Genomic DNA, 18,236 nt, shown 5'->3' on the forward strand with positions numbered 1-18,236 from the left:
ACTCCCATGAGTGCTGCTGCTGAGGGAGGCTCACCTGCCACCCCTGGAAAGGTGTTCCTGATGATCTCCCCAAAATGAGGCAAAATTCCCCTTTGCCTTTATAGGGAGCATCTGACTCTCTCAGCAGCTGAATTCCCCTCACTGTGGCACCCACCGGGTCCCCAAGACCAGGCACAGCACTCTGAGCCCAGCCAGGGCTGATTTCTTATCAGTCTTGTGATGTCTGGGTATTCTTCAGAAGCTCAAGAGCTGCTCAGAACTCCTCACAAAAGCCCTTTGCAACCTCACAATCCACGACAGATCCTCCCAGCTCCTCCTGCACAGGCCTTCCCTGCATTTCCCCAAAGGAAAACTCTGGCCTCTCCCCTTTACCTGCCCCCCCACTGGCATTTTGAGGTTATTTTTGAGCTCTGAGCTCCTGCCAGGCTGAGGGCTGCCCTGTGTGCACAGATTTGTTGGCAGAGCTGCAGGAGCAGGGCTCCTGTCCCTCTCCCTGCAATCCTCAGGGCAGACTTTGCTCTCCCAAACACAGGTGGGAAGGGCTGGGCTCCTACTGACCTGCCCACGCTGACTGGGACAGCAAATATTTCTGATATTCTCATATTTAGGAACACCTAAATGAGACAATTGGTATCTTTTCACTGCTCAGTTAAAGGAAGAAGAAAAATATTCAGGCATGTGCTAGATGAAAATAAAGGAATTCAGAGCAAGGCAGACCTTGGGATGTAAATGCCAAAGTGAAAACCTCATGGATTTAAATCTCACCTCTTCCCTGCTCTCAACTGAGTTTTCTCTAACTTTTCAAGATCATCTAACTCATTCTCTTCTCCAGAGAATCCTCTGGAGTCTCCTCATGCCTGGTGCTGAATTTAAGAAGCAAGCCTTGCTGCAGAGCAGCAGAAACGCTGCAGGATATCGAGCCTAATTTGGGAACAGGGCAGGGGAAGGGTTCACAGCCCAAGTGAGGCAGAATGAGGCAGGAAAACCATGGCAGATCTGCCAGGCTCAGAATGCCAGGCTCCGTGAGAGAAATGAGAGCTCTCCATGCTCAGAAACGGGGCCCTTTGCCCAAAACCCAGCGAAAAAAAGGAGAGGAGAGAGATTTTATCCCTAGCAGCAAAATATCTCCAGTTTGCCTCTCGTTTGAATGGCATCTGCTGGGTGACAAGTGGCTTCTCCCAGGTGTGGAGCTACTGACACCCCCACAGACAGAGCAGCTCCTCCCTGGTGTCCTCAGGGAAGAGAAACACAAATTTCCCACCTCTCAGAGCACCTCAGGGGTACAGGGTAAGGCACACCTCTGTTTCAGCACACCAAACTACAAAGGAAGTTTACATTTAAGGCCTGAGGTCTATTTCTATAAATTATTTTTCAAATAATAAATGAATTAACCATGAATAATTAATAATAATAAATGAATTAACAATAAATGAGTTAACCAATTCACCATGCAGACACAGAACCCAAAGCAGACACTACTGATGGTTAAACCACAAGTGACCAACAGATTTTTTTTCCCCTAAACCCCACAGTATTTCCAAACCAAAGTCCCCATGTACACACTTTAGTTCCTCACTAAAGGCATGAGAAACACCTCAGGGACTTTTCCTTTTCCCTGACCTTCTGCTCTTCCACCATGAGCACAAGAACACAAAGCAAACCCCAAAACTCTGAGCGCATTTATTCCCAAACTGGGCTTCTCCTTGCAGTCTCACAGTGCACCTGCACCAGTTTGCATCCGTCCTCTGCAAAGCCAAGAAGAGAAAGCACAACCAGAGAGAGGGGCAGCTCTGCCAGACCAACCCAGGAGCTCCCTTCACCCCTTTCCTCCCACTTCTCCACGGGGAAGGGACGGCAATCCCAAAAAAAAGCACTGCTGGGATCCACAGAACACACAAGGCAGGAGAAGTTGCTGGCATCTTAAGGAAGGAAAAAAAAAAAATAGAGAAAAAAGGAATCCAGGACAGGGGAAAGGGAGGGTTCCAACTGGCAAAGAGGAAAGCAGTGTTCCAGAGACAAAAAGACCAGTTAAAAGCAGCAAAAAAATGAAGAAAACTGGTGATGCCCTGCAGATCTTTGAGGCCCACGTGCTCTTTTAGGGATTATGTTTTGGGTTGGGTTTGCACAGTGCCTGGCACACAGAACAGTGGGGAGGGTGTCTGCTCTGGGCACGGCAGGGTTCGTGTAAAGTGAGAGTGGGGGAAAGCCAGCAAAGGAAATGGGGAGGTTCCATGAGGAGGCAGACTGCACTGGTTCATTTCTAGAGCTGCCCTCAGAGGGGAGAGCAACAGAGGAACCAGAATGATCCAAATGGCCGAAAAATCCTGCCTGGAAGGAGCTGGCAAAGAAGGGAAACTCTATCAAGGAGATGCATTAGCAAATTTTTAATGGAAATAACAGTGCCAAGTAGGACTGACTGACTTCCTGAAGGCTGTGCCTCATCCATATTTTCACACTGCTGCTTTTATCTGGCCAGAACGTCTCTGCTAACTAGAAAATGGGTTTTGTTTTGTTTTGTTTACAAAGGAAAATAATGGGGTGGGGTGGGGAAAACCACAAAAAAATGCAGCCAGTGCTTACTCTCCGGATGTACTGTCTCTCATGCTGAAAATATATGGAGGAAAAACAAGAGAACAGAAAGATAAGATAGAGAGGACATGAAAACACAAGAGACCCACAGAAGCAGAGCACAGCAAAGCATCATGCAGCAGGGAATGGAGCTCAGCAGCTACAGGCAGAAGCAGTAAGAGCCAAAGTCACCTCTAGGCTGGTGACAGAGTCAGGGTTTGGCAGCAGCCAGGTCAGACCGAGGCATCTGCTCACAGCCCTTATCTGCCACTTCTCCACCAGTTTGGCCCACCTTGGTTTGTATTTTATTCTTAAAATAAAATCTTCTTATTCTTTTATTCACTGCCTCTGTCCCTCTGTGCCTCTGGGGTCTCTTCCTGCGACGCTCACCCCCAGCAGGTTCCTAACTCTGCCTCTCCCCTCTGTCAAACCCCCCCTCGCTGTTTCAGCCAAAATCCCACATCCTGCTGGCCCCCACCCTGCTGAGGATGGCTGCAGGAGGGCAGGAACTGTGGCTGGCCGTGGATGGCTGCTGCATTTGCCTCTGGCCACTTCAGAGCCTCCAGGGTGGGGGCCCGGCCGTGCAAAGGTGACACCGACTTTGTGCCCAGAGCGGGGCCCCTCGTGCTGGCAGAACGAAAAAACACCGAGGCAGAAGCAAAGGGTGGTTGGTGTTCCTCTGGGGTTGGCAGAAAATGATTCCTCTATGGCCCCCAGACCGCCCTGAGAGACGCAAAGGGCTCGCAGGGTGGCAGCTCTGTTTGTCACCGCGCGTCACCACATCCCGCGCTGAGACGCCAGAGGTGCAGGATGTGGGGAGCATCGCCAGAGTGACCAAAAGGACAAAGCTGCTGCTCTCTGTCCCTGGCATCCCGTTGCTCAGGATGCCAGCCCTCCTTTGCCAGTGCTGAGCCATTTCCAGCTCCTCCTCCTGGAAATGGTCAGAGTGCCCCAGTGCCACTGCAAAGCCCCTTGGCACCTTCCCCCCGCCCAGCCCAGAGCCACCCAGGGACAAGAGAAAGGCAGTACTTACATTATACCAACTCTGGCTTTTCTGTAAGGACAAAATAAAAGAGAAGCATTAGTTAGCACAGAGATCTTAGGATCAAAAAGAAAGAGGGACAGAGAAAGCAGGTCCAATCTGGTTTGGATCATTAGTGAAGTGAAAGTGGGATTAAACAGAAGATTTCAATGGGTTTCACAGCGTGGCCTGACACAGTTATCCCCAGTTACAGGAGCAAGGGACAAATCCAGCAGCAGGATCTGGAACAGGAAACAGCTCAGGCCAAGGTGTGCATGTCCACATGCACACACACACACAGACATGCTGTCACCTTGGCTGCAGACCAGCAGTGCCAGCCAGCAACAGAGGAGCTCATCATCATCATCATCACCACCACCGTCATCATCATCGCCACATCATCACTGCCAGCCACCTCTTTGGGGGCTTCATAAAACTCACATGGCCCTGAGCAGCCCCCAAAGCACTGCTAAGGGCAGGGACACAGCTTTGCCCACAACAGGCAAATGTTCCAAGGGTATTTTGAATTTTAAAAGGGAGACACACACACACAAAGAGCCAGGAAAAGTGCTGTAGAAAATCCCTAGAGAAGCTAGGCAAGGAAAAAAAAAAGGCTGGGATTTTTTTTTCAGCATTTCAGCTCACAGTGTTTTGCATCATCTGCACATGTGATTTTTTTTTTTTCCCCATCCTTATCATGGCATTTCAGATGGTTGGAGAGGACAGGCCACACGTCACACTGGAGCACACAAAAGAGCTGGCTCAGCTTGGAAAGTCACCCTTGGCAATTTTCAGCTGGAGGTGAGATTTATCTGCACAGGGAGAGGAAGAAATGAGCTTCCCACTGCAGCCAGGCTGGCTTTCCAACGGCAGGACACTGAGCTCCTTCAGGACACAGGAATCTCCCTTTTTTGGGGGGATTTCCCTCATGGCAATGACGCCTGGGGGCACCAGAGCCTTTCCCACCAGGGTGGGCAGCTCCAGCTGTGCTGTCCCCTCTCCCAAACACTTCAGCGGATAACACACAAGGACAGAAGCAATATTTCACTGCCTTTCCTCCTCTGAAGCCATCTTGCTTCTGACCTTGGAGAATTTTCCAGGCAGTCTGGAATAGGAAGGGAAACATTCTGTGCTGTGCCTCGCCACGGAGGCTGCAGGAATTTCACTGGGAATTCCCTGGAATATTCACAGGGCACAGACACTGCCTGCCCACCAAGGACGCACAGGGTGCTCTGCCACGGGGGAGAAGTGTTAAAGAGGTCAGATTTCTGGGAAGATCCAGACCCTTGGATCTTCCTGCTCCAAGTTCCCTGTGTGCCACTCCAGCCACAAAACCTCACTGGACCCCATTTCTAAAGGATCCACTGCAGAACTCCCAGTCTCTCATGAAAAGCCCCACACTAATACAGTAAACAGGCTAAAATACAAAAATGTGACATTAAAAAGAGCAACACCCCCCTTTTCCCCCAAATCCTGGGGAAAGGAGATGAGCTGAGGGACTGAACACAGAGCATGGCTCACATCCCATACTCATTCCTCCAAGCGGAGGAATTTCCTCCTACTTCCCACTCTTTTCCATACTTGGCCATACCTGATCCATTCATAAAGGACTGGGCTGAAGTCATCCCTCTCTGCAAGTAGGACGTGGAAAAAAGCCTTACGCAACCCAGTCTAGACTAAAAAAAGCAGCAGGGTAATTAATCTGAGCCATGCACACAGCACCTTGTCCTCAGGAGCACAGGCCCTGCGCTGGAGTGATTTTCCTGCAGATTTGTTTTGCCATCTGTCTGCCTTAACGAGCAAAAGGCGTAACTCAGAAACTCCTGGGGGGAAAAAACAACCTCATAATCAAACTAGAATTGGCACACACACACACCAGAGGCACTGCTGTCACTCTGCCTTCTAAATCAGGGTGCCCATGCTGTGGTGTCAGCACAGCCCGACAGGATTTCAGTCCTCTCTGCTGCATTCATTGCAGGAACTGTTGGTTTTTTTTTTCCCTCCTCACATTTGAGTTTCCCTGAATCAAGGGTCCTCTAAAGGAGCTCTGCAGGTTCTTCTTTAAGCTCTTCCACACAAAAAAATTACAGTGAGATCCATAATTATGCTGATGTCTGTAATTTTACCAACATCCTTAATTACATCAACACTCAAACCTCAGCTTTTGCCTCCACCAAGTTCAACAGACTTGTCCAAAATCCAAACAACCTCAGCCCTTAAATCTCTCCTCTAATTTATATTTTTTTTAACTCACTGAGAGGGAGATGCAAACTGTGAAAATCAAGAGACAGCAAAATGGAGAGGGGGGAGGAAAAAAGAAAGAAAAAGGAAAAACATATTCTTACTTTGAGCAGGTTAAGTCTGTCATACTGGAAAAAGAAACCATAAGCATTAGAACTGAAAAGAGAAAATAAATAAGTAACAGAAGGAGGGGGTTGCACACAGACAGGGAGAAGATGGGACAGGTTTGCAGAGATGATGCTACAGGAGCACAGAGCAGAGCTCGTGGTTACAAGGGGGCTGTAACCAGGAAGAGCTTTGGAGGAATGTGAAAAATGGAATATTTTCTCTAAGCCTTTCATTGTTGCCTCGAAATAGTCACAATTTAGTGACCTGACATCTGCATGCAGTGCTAGGGAAGGTTACAGCTCTGCAGGGCACACACCAACCTCCACCCTGATCACTCCAAACACGGCCTCTGCCTCCAGCATCACCGGCAGCAGCACCACAGCTCCCTCCCTGCTGCTCCCAGGGGACCGAAACCATGCCTGGTGAATGGCACGCCACAGAGCTCCAGGAGCACCCCTAAATCCCTAAACCCACAGCTGGGGAAGCAGAGGCACAGAACCGGAGCTCAGAACAGATTCCAGAGCCCTCTCTCCTGATCTGTGCTACGCTGCCCGCCCGGCTTCTAAAGGGCCATAACCCCAGGAAACGGATGGAATTGATTCCCCAAAGCCTCACCCCAGCCCCAAAGGATCAGAATTTCATTACCTGCTACCTAAAGGGGCTCTTCCCCACCCAGAGGGAGGGCGGGTGAGGAGCCACAGCCAAACTCTTCTCATCACGGCACACTGGAAGGTGCAACACCCATTAGCTGCAGCAGGGGAATTCTATCTGGAGAGGAGGAAGAAGCCTGCTCACAAGAGTGGGTAAGCACTGGAGCAGGGGCCTGGCCAGGCTGGGGCATCTCCAGCCTTGCAGGGCTGCAAAATGTGGCTGGACAAGGGTTTAGACCAAGCTGATTTAACCCTGCCGTGAGCAGGGCTTGGGTGAGAGACCTCCTGAGAGCCCTCCTGACCTGTTCTACAGCCCCCAGGACTGCACCAAAATTCACATTTCCCCCCTAACTTAACATCAATCCTCAGGATCCACCATCAGCTACAGGCATCGGGACGAATCCAAAGGAAACCCCTTCCATCCTTGGGCAAGAGCAAAATAGTTAAAAAATACATGTTTCATCCTTGGCTGCAAGCAAAAAGATGGGTTTCTCCTGAGTTTGGAAAGCTGCCCTAGAAAAGCCTAAGGCTGAGTCAGACCATGGCACAGTGGTGGGGTCAGGGTGGCAAAGGGAGCCCTGGGAAAGATTCCCTCAGGACACAATTCCAGTGCTTAAAACTCCTGGTGGAGCACTCCAGTGACAATTCCAGAGTTTGAAACTCCTGGTGGAGCACTCCAGTGACAATTCCAGTGCTTAAAACTCCTGGTGGAGCACTCCAGTGACAATTCCAGAGTTTCAATTCCAGAGTTTGAAACTCCTGGTGGAGCACTGACTCTGACAATTCCTGTGCTTAAATCTCCTGCTGGAGCACTCCCTGGGACAATTCCTGTGCTTAAAATCTTCTGTGGAGCACTCCCTGTGACAATTCCTGCGCTTAAAACTCCTGGTGGAGCACTGGCTGTGACAATTCCAGAGTTTGAAACTCCTGGTGGAGCACTCCAGTGACAATTCCAGTGTTTGAAACTCCTGGTGGAGCACTCCCTCTGACGGCAGCGCTGCAGCACGACAGAACAACACAGACAAAAGAGGGCAGGGAGCTCAAGCAGATCTGGCAGCAATTGCACCAACACAGCAGCAAACTCATGGGCTCAAGCTGTTCCACCTCATTAGCCAGACAGGTTGGGAAAGCAAACCATTCTTCCTGCAGGAGATGGGTGGGAAGAGGAGAAGAGGCTGAGAAAGGAGAGTTCAGAACCTTTGCCCTCCAGTTTTTTGTTTCTAACCTCTCCCTGTGTGAGCAAGTAACAGAATTGTCTGCCTGGGGGGAAGCAGGGGAGTTAATGCCTGAAAGTTCTTCATTTGTGCCAGAGGAAGCACAGAGCAGAGCTCCAGGCTGCACATTCCATGATCCTCGTGGATCCAACTCAGGATATTCAGCGTGAGCAGGCAGGAGGCTCTGGCAGGCTGCTGGGGGTCCTGCCTGGGATCCCCTTCCCTCTGGACTCATCTGGGCTCCACTTCCCTCCAGCTTCCCCAGCTGCCCCACAGTGGTTGGGTTTCTCCCTGTCAGAAAGCAGGGGCTGGCTGCAGGCACCTCCCAGCAGCACTGCACACACAGTTTATAAACACCCTCTGCTCCAGGCTTCTTCCCAGCAACCCCACTCCTCAAACCCTGTGCACCTGCAGCTCACCACAGCCTGTCCTGGCCCACTCAGCAGCAACCCTGCCAGGACTCTGCCACTCCAGACCTTGCAGAACACTTCTTTCACACCTCACCTTGAGACTTCAGTCCCACAGTGCTCCCCTGCAGTTACCCCAGCTACGGACACCAAGCACAAGGCAATCTGTCTAAAAAAAATCCACACCAAGAAGCTCCCAGCAGACACCAGCAAATCATGCAAGGTCAGGCTGGCCACAAGGACCACGACCAAGGGAAGACAGTGAGCCAGCACTGCTCTCTGAGAACCTGCCTAGAAGGAAACCTGAGGCATCCACTGGGGAAAGGCCAAGACAAGGATCCTGTGGATTTTTGTGAAGCCATCCAAGCCACTCTGCTGTCATGAAGTGGAAATGCCAACAGCCTGGCACTTTCTCCAACAACATCCCACCTGTGTTTCTGATTTTCCACTCTTCTGGGGGCAGCACAGAGGTGTGAGATCAAATCTCAAAATGATCTTATCTCCAATTCAAGCACCCACAGAGGGATCTTCCACTTATCACCTGTCAGAGCGAGCCCATGAATTCTCACAATTCATTTGGGACAGGTCTGTTCTACCAGGTTCAAGCTGGGTTCACTTGAAATCACTGATCTTTCATATTTGCATCACACAGCAGAGCGTGCGAGGGCAGCAAGCTGAGATCACTGGCCACAAAAATGCTATTTATCATGAAAAGCAGGGAAGGAGTCATGGAGAACAACTCTCGTTTCTGAAATCAAGGGGGAAGAAGGAAAGAGAAGAGATCATGGCTCTGCTCAGCTGCAGAGGATTTCTCCCTGGCAAAGACAGCAGCTCACTCCAAGGGAGAGGGGAAAGCAGAACTTAAAGGCTGAAATGATTTGGGAGCAGCTGCAGGGGGGTGATGAAGAGGCCAGTTCTCAGGCTGTGTGAGCAAATACAAGCGAGATGCCAGTGATGTCAGTGAACCCAGCTTCCAGCTACAGGCACAGGGCTGAGCTCTCGCTGACATTCTCACAGCCACAGCAGGAGAATGCCTGACTGGGGTCAGCACTCAGCACCACAGGGAGGGTTCCTGAGTGATGAGACAGCTCTACAGTGGGGGACAGGAGAGAAAAAAGAAGGCTTACTTTGGAGAGGCGCTTGTGTGACTTAATCGGAGAGAAAGCATGCAGGAATGAAAAGAGAGAAATTAGGGAAAGAAGAAAAATTACCTCGCAGATCAAGAGAAGGAAAGCCCACACACCCAACAGAGAGCACTGTACCCCCTCTTCCTCGTGGAAAGCACCAGGAATCGAAGTTCAGCTTTAGCAGTCACCGTGTTGGTAAAATCTCACTCCCATCACCTTAATTTTGAGGGCCAGGGCAATACAACTCCTCTCTGTGGTTCCCCTTCCCAAGGAGCCCATTTCCCTGTGAGCACCCCCAGCGTGGCTCCGAGCACAGCGTGCCCTGCATCCTCCTGCCTCCCACCCCATGGCTTCCTTTTGGGAACACAGTGCTGGCAACCCGTGCTGAGGGAGTCACCCAGCGCTGGGACGGGGTTTGTAGGTCACTGCGTGCACAGGAAGCCAGGCTGACCTCAAGGGCAACCTCAGAACGCCAATGATTCAGCTTGAAAAACCCTTTTCCCCCCTCTTTTGAACTCACAGACTCGCCCCAGAGTGGTGAGAGATCAGAATGTGGGCCACCGAGTCCTGTTCCCTCTGCTGAGTGGCCACAAAGGGGAGGGGATGAAGATTTTTTTGTCTGTGACACAACCCAGCAATAAATCAGGCAAAGATCTACCAATTCATTTTATACAAACCATCAGAGTTCCGCCCGTGAAATTATTCAGGCTGAAACATCTCACTTCAAAAATCTGGGCAAACACAAGTGCTCCTGACAGCTGACACATCACTGATCTCAGGGTGATAATCAAAGGTTTGGTTGGTACCCCAGGCTCTTGTGTGTGTTTTCCCAGGCCCCACTGCTCACACAAAAACCTGGAGCCAAACCTGAAACCCTCTTCCCCTGCAGAGCAAAGACAAGGCTGTTTCTGATATGGTCCAAAGACACAAAACCTTCCTGGGGAAAATACCTGGGCAAGCCAGCCATAACACTGCAGCCATGGAAGGAATGGGCAGAGGGCTGGAGAAGGGATTCTGGGCAATTTGAACTGATCTCAGAGGGCTTGGATGGGACTGGGGAAATGCACGGGCCCTTCACAGGGGAAACCTCATCAATTTAATGGTCCAGGTGATAAAAAGTAAGTGCAACAGCTGATGTTCCAGGTCTTCTGAGAACCCCTGGCGGAGGAGTTTTCCCACAGAGCCTCCCAAAGAACAGGAGCTCGACTGGAGAAAGCTGTGGCCTCAGAGCTGTGCTGACATCTGACCCAGGTGAAGGACTCTGAGTTAGAAGAACCTTCAGAAACCCCATGGGGGAAGAGGGAGGGAAGTCAGCCAGAGAAGAAGAGGCAGAGGACAAAGCCGGCAGAGGACAAAGCCGGCGCGGCTCGAGCCCGGCAGCGCGGCCACGGCGCTCTGCTCGCCCCTCACCTTGGAGTTCTTGGCCCCGCTGCGGCCTGACTGGGAGGAGCAGCTCCGCTGGACACCCTGCTCCGGCGTGGAGGGCGACTTGTCCGAGGAGTGGTCGGAGCCCTTCTCCACCATGGCGTCCCCCGGGGCGTCCTGCGGCGTGGGCGAGCGCGAGCGTTTGCGCAGGATCGGGGAGCAGGCGGGCGTGCTGCGGTTGGAGTTACTGGCGGTACTGCGGGGCAGAGGAAGGGCAAAGAGCAGGGTTAGAGCATCTCCAAAGTGAAACAGCTGCACCCCGAGCTGTGCAGCACCCCCAGAGCAGAGCTGCTTCCTGAACAAACGCACCCAGTGCCCCCCCGTGTGCCTAAATCCTCCCGTGGATTTAGGCGGTTCTCTTCTACCAGAGGCAGAGGAACTGCTGGCAGGGCCTTTCTCCAACCACCCTCCAAGCCCTCAGACCACAGAGCAATGCCCACGAGAAGGAACTCGTTGGCTTCCGCGGGCTCCCCGAGTTTCGAATGATCTGAGCTCAGGAAAATCAAACGTGTGCTCAAGAACGAGAGAGGTGTCAGCGTGTTCTCAGTACAGCCCGGCTCTGCCCCTCCTTTATTAGTGCAGCTCCCCTCCACAGGATGCACAAAAACGGGGTCACACCTTTCAGAAAACACCCCATCAAAGAGCATCAGAAACCCCGGGGCCCTGGGAGGGGAGTCATGATGACATTCAATGCAGCATTTCCTGTACAGAACCATCCTTTCCCACAGCAGTTAGAGCTGGGCATGAAAACGGTTTGCTGCGACCCAAAAGCCTTTGTGACTAAAAAAAAAAATTCAAAATTAAGTTCCTTTTTCACAATGGGAAAAGCAAGGCCTTTCAGAGCTTTACAGAAATTATGAGGGGAATGGAACTTCTCATTCTCTTCCCTCAGCAAATGCCCCAGCACCTAGATCAGCAAGCCAGTAATGTACAAACTAACACAGAACAGGAAAACTCAGATTTCCTCACTGCTCCTTCTCTTTTGATGCCTCTCCTTCCTGCCAGACTCTTCAAATACCACACACTACACCCATTTTTCCCTCCGTCACTCATTTCCTTCAGGAGCCAAATCTATTTCTGACCAGCCCAGACATCCTTGAGGCTTTTCCAGCTGTGCTGCTCAAGGCAGCAGGTCACAGAGGAGCCTGGTGCAAGGACTGGATCTGTGCTAACTTCTTCAGGAGCCTGTTACCTCATGAGCAACACCACACAGGCAGCAGGGAAAGGATGGAGGAATTACAACTGCAAGGGACTGAATTAAAGAGGCTGTTATAGTCAGACTCTTAAGGGCTATGATTTAAGCCAAATTGCACAGCAACCACAATGATGCACAGCAAGGTACCAAATGGATCATTTCCTCCCTGAAAACCTAGAGGAGCTGAACACATGCCTGAGGTTTCCTTAATTCCCAGATAAAAACCAGATCCCTCTCTTCTTACCTCTGAAGATGCCAAAACCATTTTACAAGCATGAGTTAAGATACAGGCAGCCCGTGTAACACTACCCCCCAGCAGCTCCCGGGTTTGGCTTGGTTTGGTTTTGGATGAACCGGTCTCGTAAATTCTCCTTTATTTGCTCACTGCTTGTGTCAATGCACAAGTGATGAAACTTTCCCCGAGCAGCCTGCAGGAAGCACACAGCCAAGCTGCTTATGCAAACAGGGCCAGAATCAGATTTCCTAGGAGCTGGCACGGGGCAGGAACAGCAGCGTGGAGCTTCCCAGGAGCCCCTGAGAAGATGTTTTCACCCCTATGAAGCGTGGAATTTCATTTCAGGCTTGGGAAAATGGGTGTGCAAAATGTTCTGTAGGCAGGAAGGTGGATTAAGTTAAACTCTGCTCTGTCACCTATTTCTACTCAGTAGGATGAGAAATGTAGATACAGGGCAATAAAAACCTGTTCAAATGTCACCCAAACCCCAAGGCAGCTCCAGAGCAATTCCTCCTGGCTTGGGGCTCCTCGCCAGGAGCAATGGCACATCCCCAAGGGAAATATTGTCACATCATCTTGCCCTGTGCCCTCCTTTTCCCAGGACAAGGCACAGAAATATTGAATACTAAACCAGTGCAGCAATAAATGCAGCAATATTCAAGATTTAATCCCCCCCAAAAAATAACTGAAGCAAAAGACAAATAAAAAATTATTTAATCCCCACCCCCCCCCCCCCCCAAATAATAACTGAAGCAAAAGACAAATCAAAAAATGGTCTGGATCATTCTCCCAGCAGCTCTGCCTGCCACAGTTTAGGCATAACATGAAGCAAAATTATCAGGGATGTCTGGGTTTACTGAAGTATTGAAAAGCATCAGGTTCCTTCGCAGATTTTCAGCTGATCCAGTCAAAATGGGTGTTTCACCTGCTGCGTGCTCCTGCTAAACTCAATTTTAGCAGCCCAGCAGAGCTATACTGGTGACTCCAAGTTCATCAGCAGCAGTCCCAGAGGTGGAATTGGTTCTGAACTGCCATTTTTACAGTCTGCAGAAAAGGCAGACTCCGAGTTAAAACCTCTGAATTCTGAGGCTGCGCTGGTCCTGCTTGGCCCCAGCGTGCTTGAGGCAACATGAGCTGGTTTGTGTGAGAGGTCCCCAAAAATACAAGGCCAGAATTGGAAGCCACTGTCCCTGACCAGCACATCACTGGCTTAACCTGTGTGAACGCATCTGCTGATTTTTCCTCTACAGCTCTACAAAACCTGAGTTCACCACACACAGCCCCTGTCTCATTTTCGGTTCGCGCAAATTCAGTTTCACTTTGAGCTCGAGTTTAGAGCAGCTCTGTTGAAGACCAAGCCAAACTCAGTCCAGCCTCTGTTTGCTTTCAGTTTGCAGTTGGGAGATTTTGCTGCTGCTCAATGAAAGCTCAGAATGAGCAGCCCAAACCCAGGGTACAGCTGCCACAGTGTGCAGGTGAGACTCAAGATGAAAAATGCTGGAAAGTTTAGTGCTATTTCAGTCTTTTTATGATCTTACAGAGCACCTCAAGGTGGGTTTTAGCCACAGCCCAGCATGTCCTAGCACTGCAGCTGCACAGGAGCAGCACCAGCTCAGATGTTTTAGATCATTTAGATGCATTCAGATCATTGCTTAGAGCTGGCAATTTTATTTTTGCCCAGCTCACACACTGCCATAGCCACAATTTTTGGTGCCAGCTCTGCCAAGCACAGCCTTGGGCAGATTCTGTCTTCCAAGCTCGTTTTTTTTTGGTTTAAAAAATTTAATCCATCCACATCTATGTTGTTAGGGGCATGTGGATTCTCACCTCTGCAGAAATAAGGGGGGGAAAAATAACATCAAGGGCTCCTTCTCTGGCTCTCCCTGCACTCAGTGGCACAAATACCAAACCCAGGAGCGCTGAATTCCCCTCCTATTTCCTGATAACTGGGAAAAGAGGAATATTTCTGACAGGATGGACTCCAAAGCCAGAGCAAGTGATGAGCCACAATTTTTGGTGCCAGCTCTGCCAAGCACAACCTTGGACAGATTCTGTCTTCCAAACTCGTTTTTTGGTTTAAAAAATTTAATCCCCAGTTGGGGCATGTGGATTCAGAAATAAGGGGGAAAAATAAAATCAAACTCAGTGGCACAAATATCAAACCCAGGAGCGCTGAATTCCCCTCCAATTTCCTGATAAGTGGGAAAAGCGGAATAGACATGAAGGACTCCCCAGCCAGAGCAAATGACGAGTCTGCTAGCTGATGGCAGCAGGGCAGAGAGCCCAGGGCTGCCCCTGCCCCGAGCCCCTCGCAGCTCTCCCTGCTCCTGCCCATTCCCTGGAGCTTGAATCCAGCCCAAGGCACAGCCATGACGAACGCTTTCTGCAGTTGCCATGGCGACCCAGGCCTGCAATTGAACCAGGAATCAACGCCTGAAATGCCAAAACGGCCTGACCCACTTTGAAAAAAAAAAAATAATTGTAATAAATCACGCTTTAGAGAGCTAATTGCCCGGAGTGCATTCAGGGCCTCACGTCCCCCTGCAGAGTAGCCTTCAGTAGATGAGACAGATTAAGAGAGGGACAGAACACAAACAAGCCCACCTAAGCAGCAGCCCCTTTGCTCTGAGGTGAAAACCTCTGCACAGAGCATGTGAAAGCACAGAAGGCTGGGTTTGTCTCCTTGGTTTATGTCCTTGCTGTCTCTAAAGGAAAAACTTCATCAAAATACCATCAGCGAGCGTGGCGTGGATGGGAAGGGGCCAAGCTCTGCTCAGACGTGGAGGAAAAGCATCAATATCTGCAGCAGGGCAGGGAAGAATCTGTAGCCTGCCAGCATCTTGGAGCTGGAGAGGGGCTTTAGCAGAAATTGTAGTGGTGGGACAAGGAGTAATAGATTCAGGCTGAAAGAGGGGAAATTTAGGTTGGATAAATGGAAGAAATTGTTCCCCGTGAGGGTGGGGAGGCCCTGGCAGAGGGTGCCCAGAGAAGTTGGGGCTGCTCCATCCCTGGAATTCCAAGGATGGGGCTTGGAACAACCTGAGATAGCGGAAGGTGTCCCTGCCCATGGGACAGATGATGTTTAAGGGCTTTCCAACCCAAACCATTCTGAGATTCCACAAGCTTTCCTTCAGCTGATGAAAATGAACATTTGGCGATGCATGGACCAGCCCCGAGACACCAGGCAAGACACAGAAAGGCCAAATTTCTCCTCCGACAGAGTATTCCCTGTAAGGATCTGAACCAGGTGGTGAACAGAGCTTCACCAAGCAGTCACTTCTGGGAAAGGCATTCCACAAGTTAAGCTTGGCGTTCTTAAAACCATAAAGGAACTCTTTACGAAGCTTTCATGGAGAGCTCCAGGAGAAACCTGCCTTTGCTGCAGTCTGGTAAATGAATTCTGCATGAATGACACCCAAGCATCCTGAAGTGACACCAAAGTCTGTCTGAAATCACAGCCGTCCCTGGGACTGACACAAGCAGCTCCTTCCCAAATCACAGGTGCCCCAAAGCCAGCAGCCAGCTCCTCGGGGCACTGTCACAGCCCCTGTGACACCGCTCAACCCAGCAAATCCCTCTGGGTCTGCCACGTGCAGGATGTGAATTAGAACTCAGCCGCAAGTAGGAAAAGGACCAAAGAATTTTGCAACTAGAGCAGCTCAGCTAAAGGAGCAGCAGCCTCAGGTACTGAGCTGTGACCACCACCAGCTTCTCAGGGGCACAAAACCACCACCCACACCATTCCCTGCAGCGCATTTCTCAACCCCTTGGATTTCCTCAAGCAAGTCCCGATCTGGAAAAGCTTAAAGGTCTCCAAGTCTTCCCTCAGCTCTCAAAAGAATTTGCTTTCCAAGAGTCATCCTGCAATTGCTCACTCCTCCCTGCAGCCCCGAGCTGTAACGAGCTCTCCCAGGCCAGAACTGGGGTTTGTGCTGCAATTTGAGCCGAGTTCTGGAGGTGCTGGGCGATATGTCCCCACAGCAGCAGAGATGCACATGTTGAAGCACATCTGGAACTCTCCCTGTCTGAAATCCATGGGCTGTGCAAAGCCCAGCCTGTGCCTACACTTTCCTGAGCAAGACCAGAGGAGATCCTCGAGGGCAGCACAGAAGTGGGCTGGTAGCCTGGAAAAGAGCAGAAAGGTCAAGAAGGCACCTCAGCAGCACTGAAAAGAGTTAATTCTCCTCAGCAACAGCTATTAGAGGGGCTAATTAGATGCCTACAAAGATACTTTTCTGCCATCCAGTCTGACTTCGGTTGAAAATGAGGAGATTCAGGAGCTCATTATGCAGTCTCCCGAACAGCAAGCAGATGGTAACAACTTTTGCTCACCAACCTACACTCCCTTCAAATTGATAATCCAAGAATGAAAACCTGCACGGATCCTGGAGCGATTCCCTGGGCCCGCCAGTGCTCCACAAGCAGTTACAAACTGTTCTCTTTCTATTACATCTCCCAGCAAGAGAGACAAAAGAGAAAGCAATAAGTCAAAAAAGCAATGACACCTGCAGGGCTGTGCAGAAACCAAGGAGTGCTTCATGACAAGTGCTTTGAAAAGAATCATAAAAACAGTCTGCCTTCTGCACGTTTTGGAGCAGGAAAGTCCAGGCTTGTTTAAGATTTACTCTGTCTATTTTGACATTTCGCAGAATGCTGTCCTCCCATGACATCCAATCGCATGTTTACATATTCATGAAATAAAATTAATGCAATTATTATGCCTCAGAGGATTAGCAAATCACTGCAAGCATTAGGAAGGAATTTGCCTTCTGCCCACAGCCAGCAGTGCGAGGATGGGCAGATGCATTATTAACCACGGCATTGTCCCCGTGGATCACCCGATCCTGGTTACCACTGGAGACAGACCCATGGACAAACGGCCTCATCTCTCACAGAAACCTCTCCCTTCCTGCCTGGAGTGACTGCAAAAATCCCGAGGAAAAGTTGGAAAATGTTTCTGAAATGCAACAAGAGAGATCTTAATAATAAATCCAGTAACGCACCAGTCACAGCTTGGAAAGGGTCATTACGTGCAGGGAACCCCCACGGGTCATAAATCACACCCTAAACCCTCCCTCAGTCCCAAATTATTGTAATTCCACTTGCTCCAAAGAAGGCGAGCCACATAAACAAAGTGTGATGGATAGCACAAAGAAATCTGGGAAGCAGTGAAGGGGAAACAGCACCCAGTAAGAATTTCACATCCCCCTGAAGGTGACAGACACAGCCCCACCACTGTCACCTGCAGGTCACCCACTCTACAGCGGTACTTCCCAAGGAGGAACAGATCCAGGCTTTGTTTTCCTCCCCTCCTCACCACAAAGTCAACAGCTCTTGTAATTAACAGCAAGAACTGCAATGTCTGATGCTTCCATCAACATCTCCAAGCCTGGAACTTGGGGAAGAACAGAGCTTGCAAGCCTTGTTTAAAAAATAAACAAAACAACAACAGACACTGTTCAACCATCTTTGATGTGAGGGAAGTTTTGAAAACCTGACAGCTCAAAGGATAAAAATAAAAATTTAAATAAATCCAAGCCGGTTATTTTAATCCTTGTCGTTTCCAAGCTAACATCAGAATCTTTCAGTGCTTTGGGGATTCAATGCTGCTGTCATCTGTGCTTTCTTTCAGGGGAGAGAGATCAAGCAACAGAGCTGGTGATAAATACCCAGGCCCACTTTTGGGTGGGGATGTAGGTGCGATACCACTCCCAGATTCCCTCCAGAAGAGCTCAGGCACCTTTCCCTGCTGAGACTCCAGCAAGGCTTCATGGACTTTACCCCCAGCCCAGCGCCGTCCCCCTGAGCACATCCCAGCCTTGCGGCAGGGTTCCCAAAGCCCTGGAGCAAGCGAGCCTGAGGAAGGCTCCGGGGAGGCCGGGAGCAGCCCCCGGCCAGCGGGGGAGGGCAGGGACAGGGACATGGTGCAGCAGGAGCAGGAGACAAAGCTGGAGCTCCGCAGCGTCCCACTCACTCCCACGGCTCGTCAGCACAGCCGTCAGCAGTTAATGGAAGATGCTGTGATCTTCAAAGCTGCCATCAAAG

At 50.4% G+C, this 18,236-nt stretch overlaps 1 protein-coding gene across 21 annotated transcripts in view; it reads right to left on the minus strand.

Annotated features, from left to right (window-relative positions):
• GRAMD1B (GRAM domain containing 1B) overlaps positions 1-18,236 on the minus strand; it is a 152,893-nt gene that overhangs the window by 34,044 nt on the left and 100,613 nt on the right. For 12 of the 21 annotated variants that reach the window (XM_038161296.1, XM_038161284.1, XM_038161285.1 and 9 more), the window contains 5 exons: positions 10,747-10,957; positions 9,337-9,357; positions 5,935-5,958; positions 3,602-3,622; positions 2,581-2,604 (listed from right to left, as the gene is read on the minus strand). In XM_038161296.1, coding sequence (XP_038017224.1) covers positions 2,581-2,604; positions 3,602-3,622; positions 5,935-5,958; positions 9,337-9,357; positions 10,747-10,957 — 301 coding nt within the window. Of the gene's footprint in view, positions 1-2,580; positions 2,605-3,601; positions 3,623-5,934; positions 5,959-9,336; positions 9,358-10,746; positions 10,958-18,236 lie in introns of those variants that run through there. The other 9 variants (XM_038161290.1, XM_038161283.1, XM_038161287.1 and 6 more) reach the window with 8 other exon arrangements.

This window comes from Motacilla alba, chromosome 24, assembly GCF_015832195.1.
Source record: "Motacilla alba alba isolate MOTALB_02 chromosome 24, Motacilla_alba_V1.0_pri, whole genome shotgun sequence".
In the NCBI taxonomy this organism is placed as follows: Eukaryota; Metazoa; Chordata; class Aves; order Passeriformes; family Motacillidae; genus Motacilla; species Motacilla alba.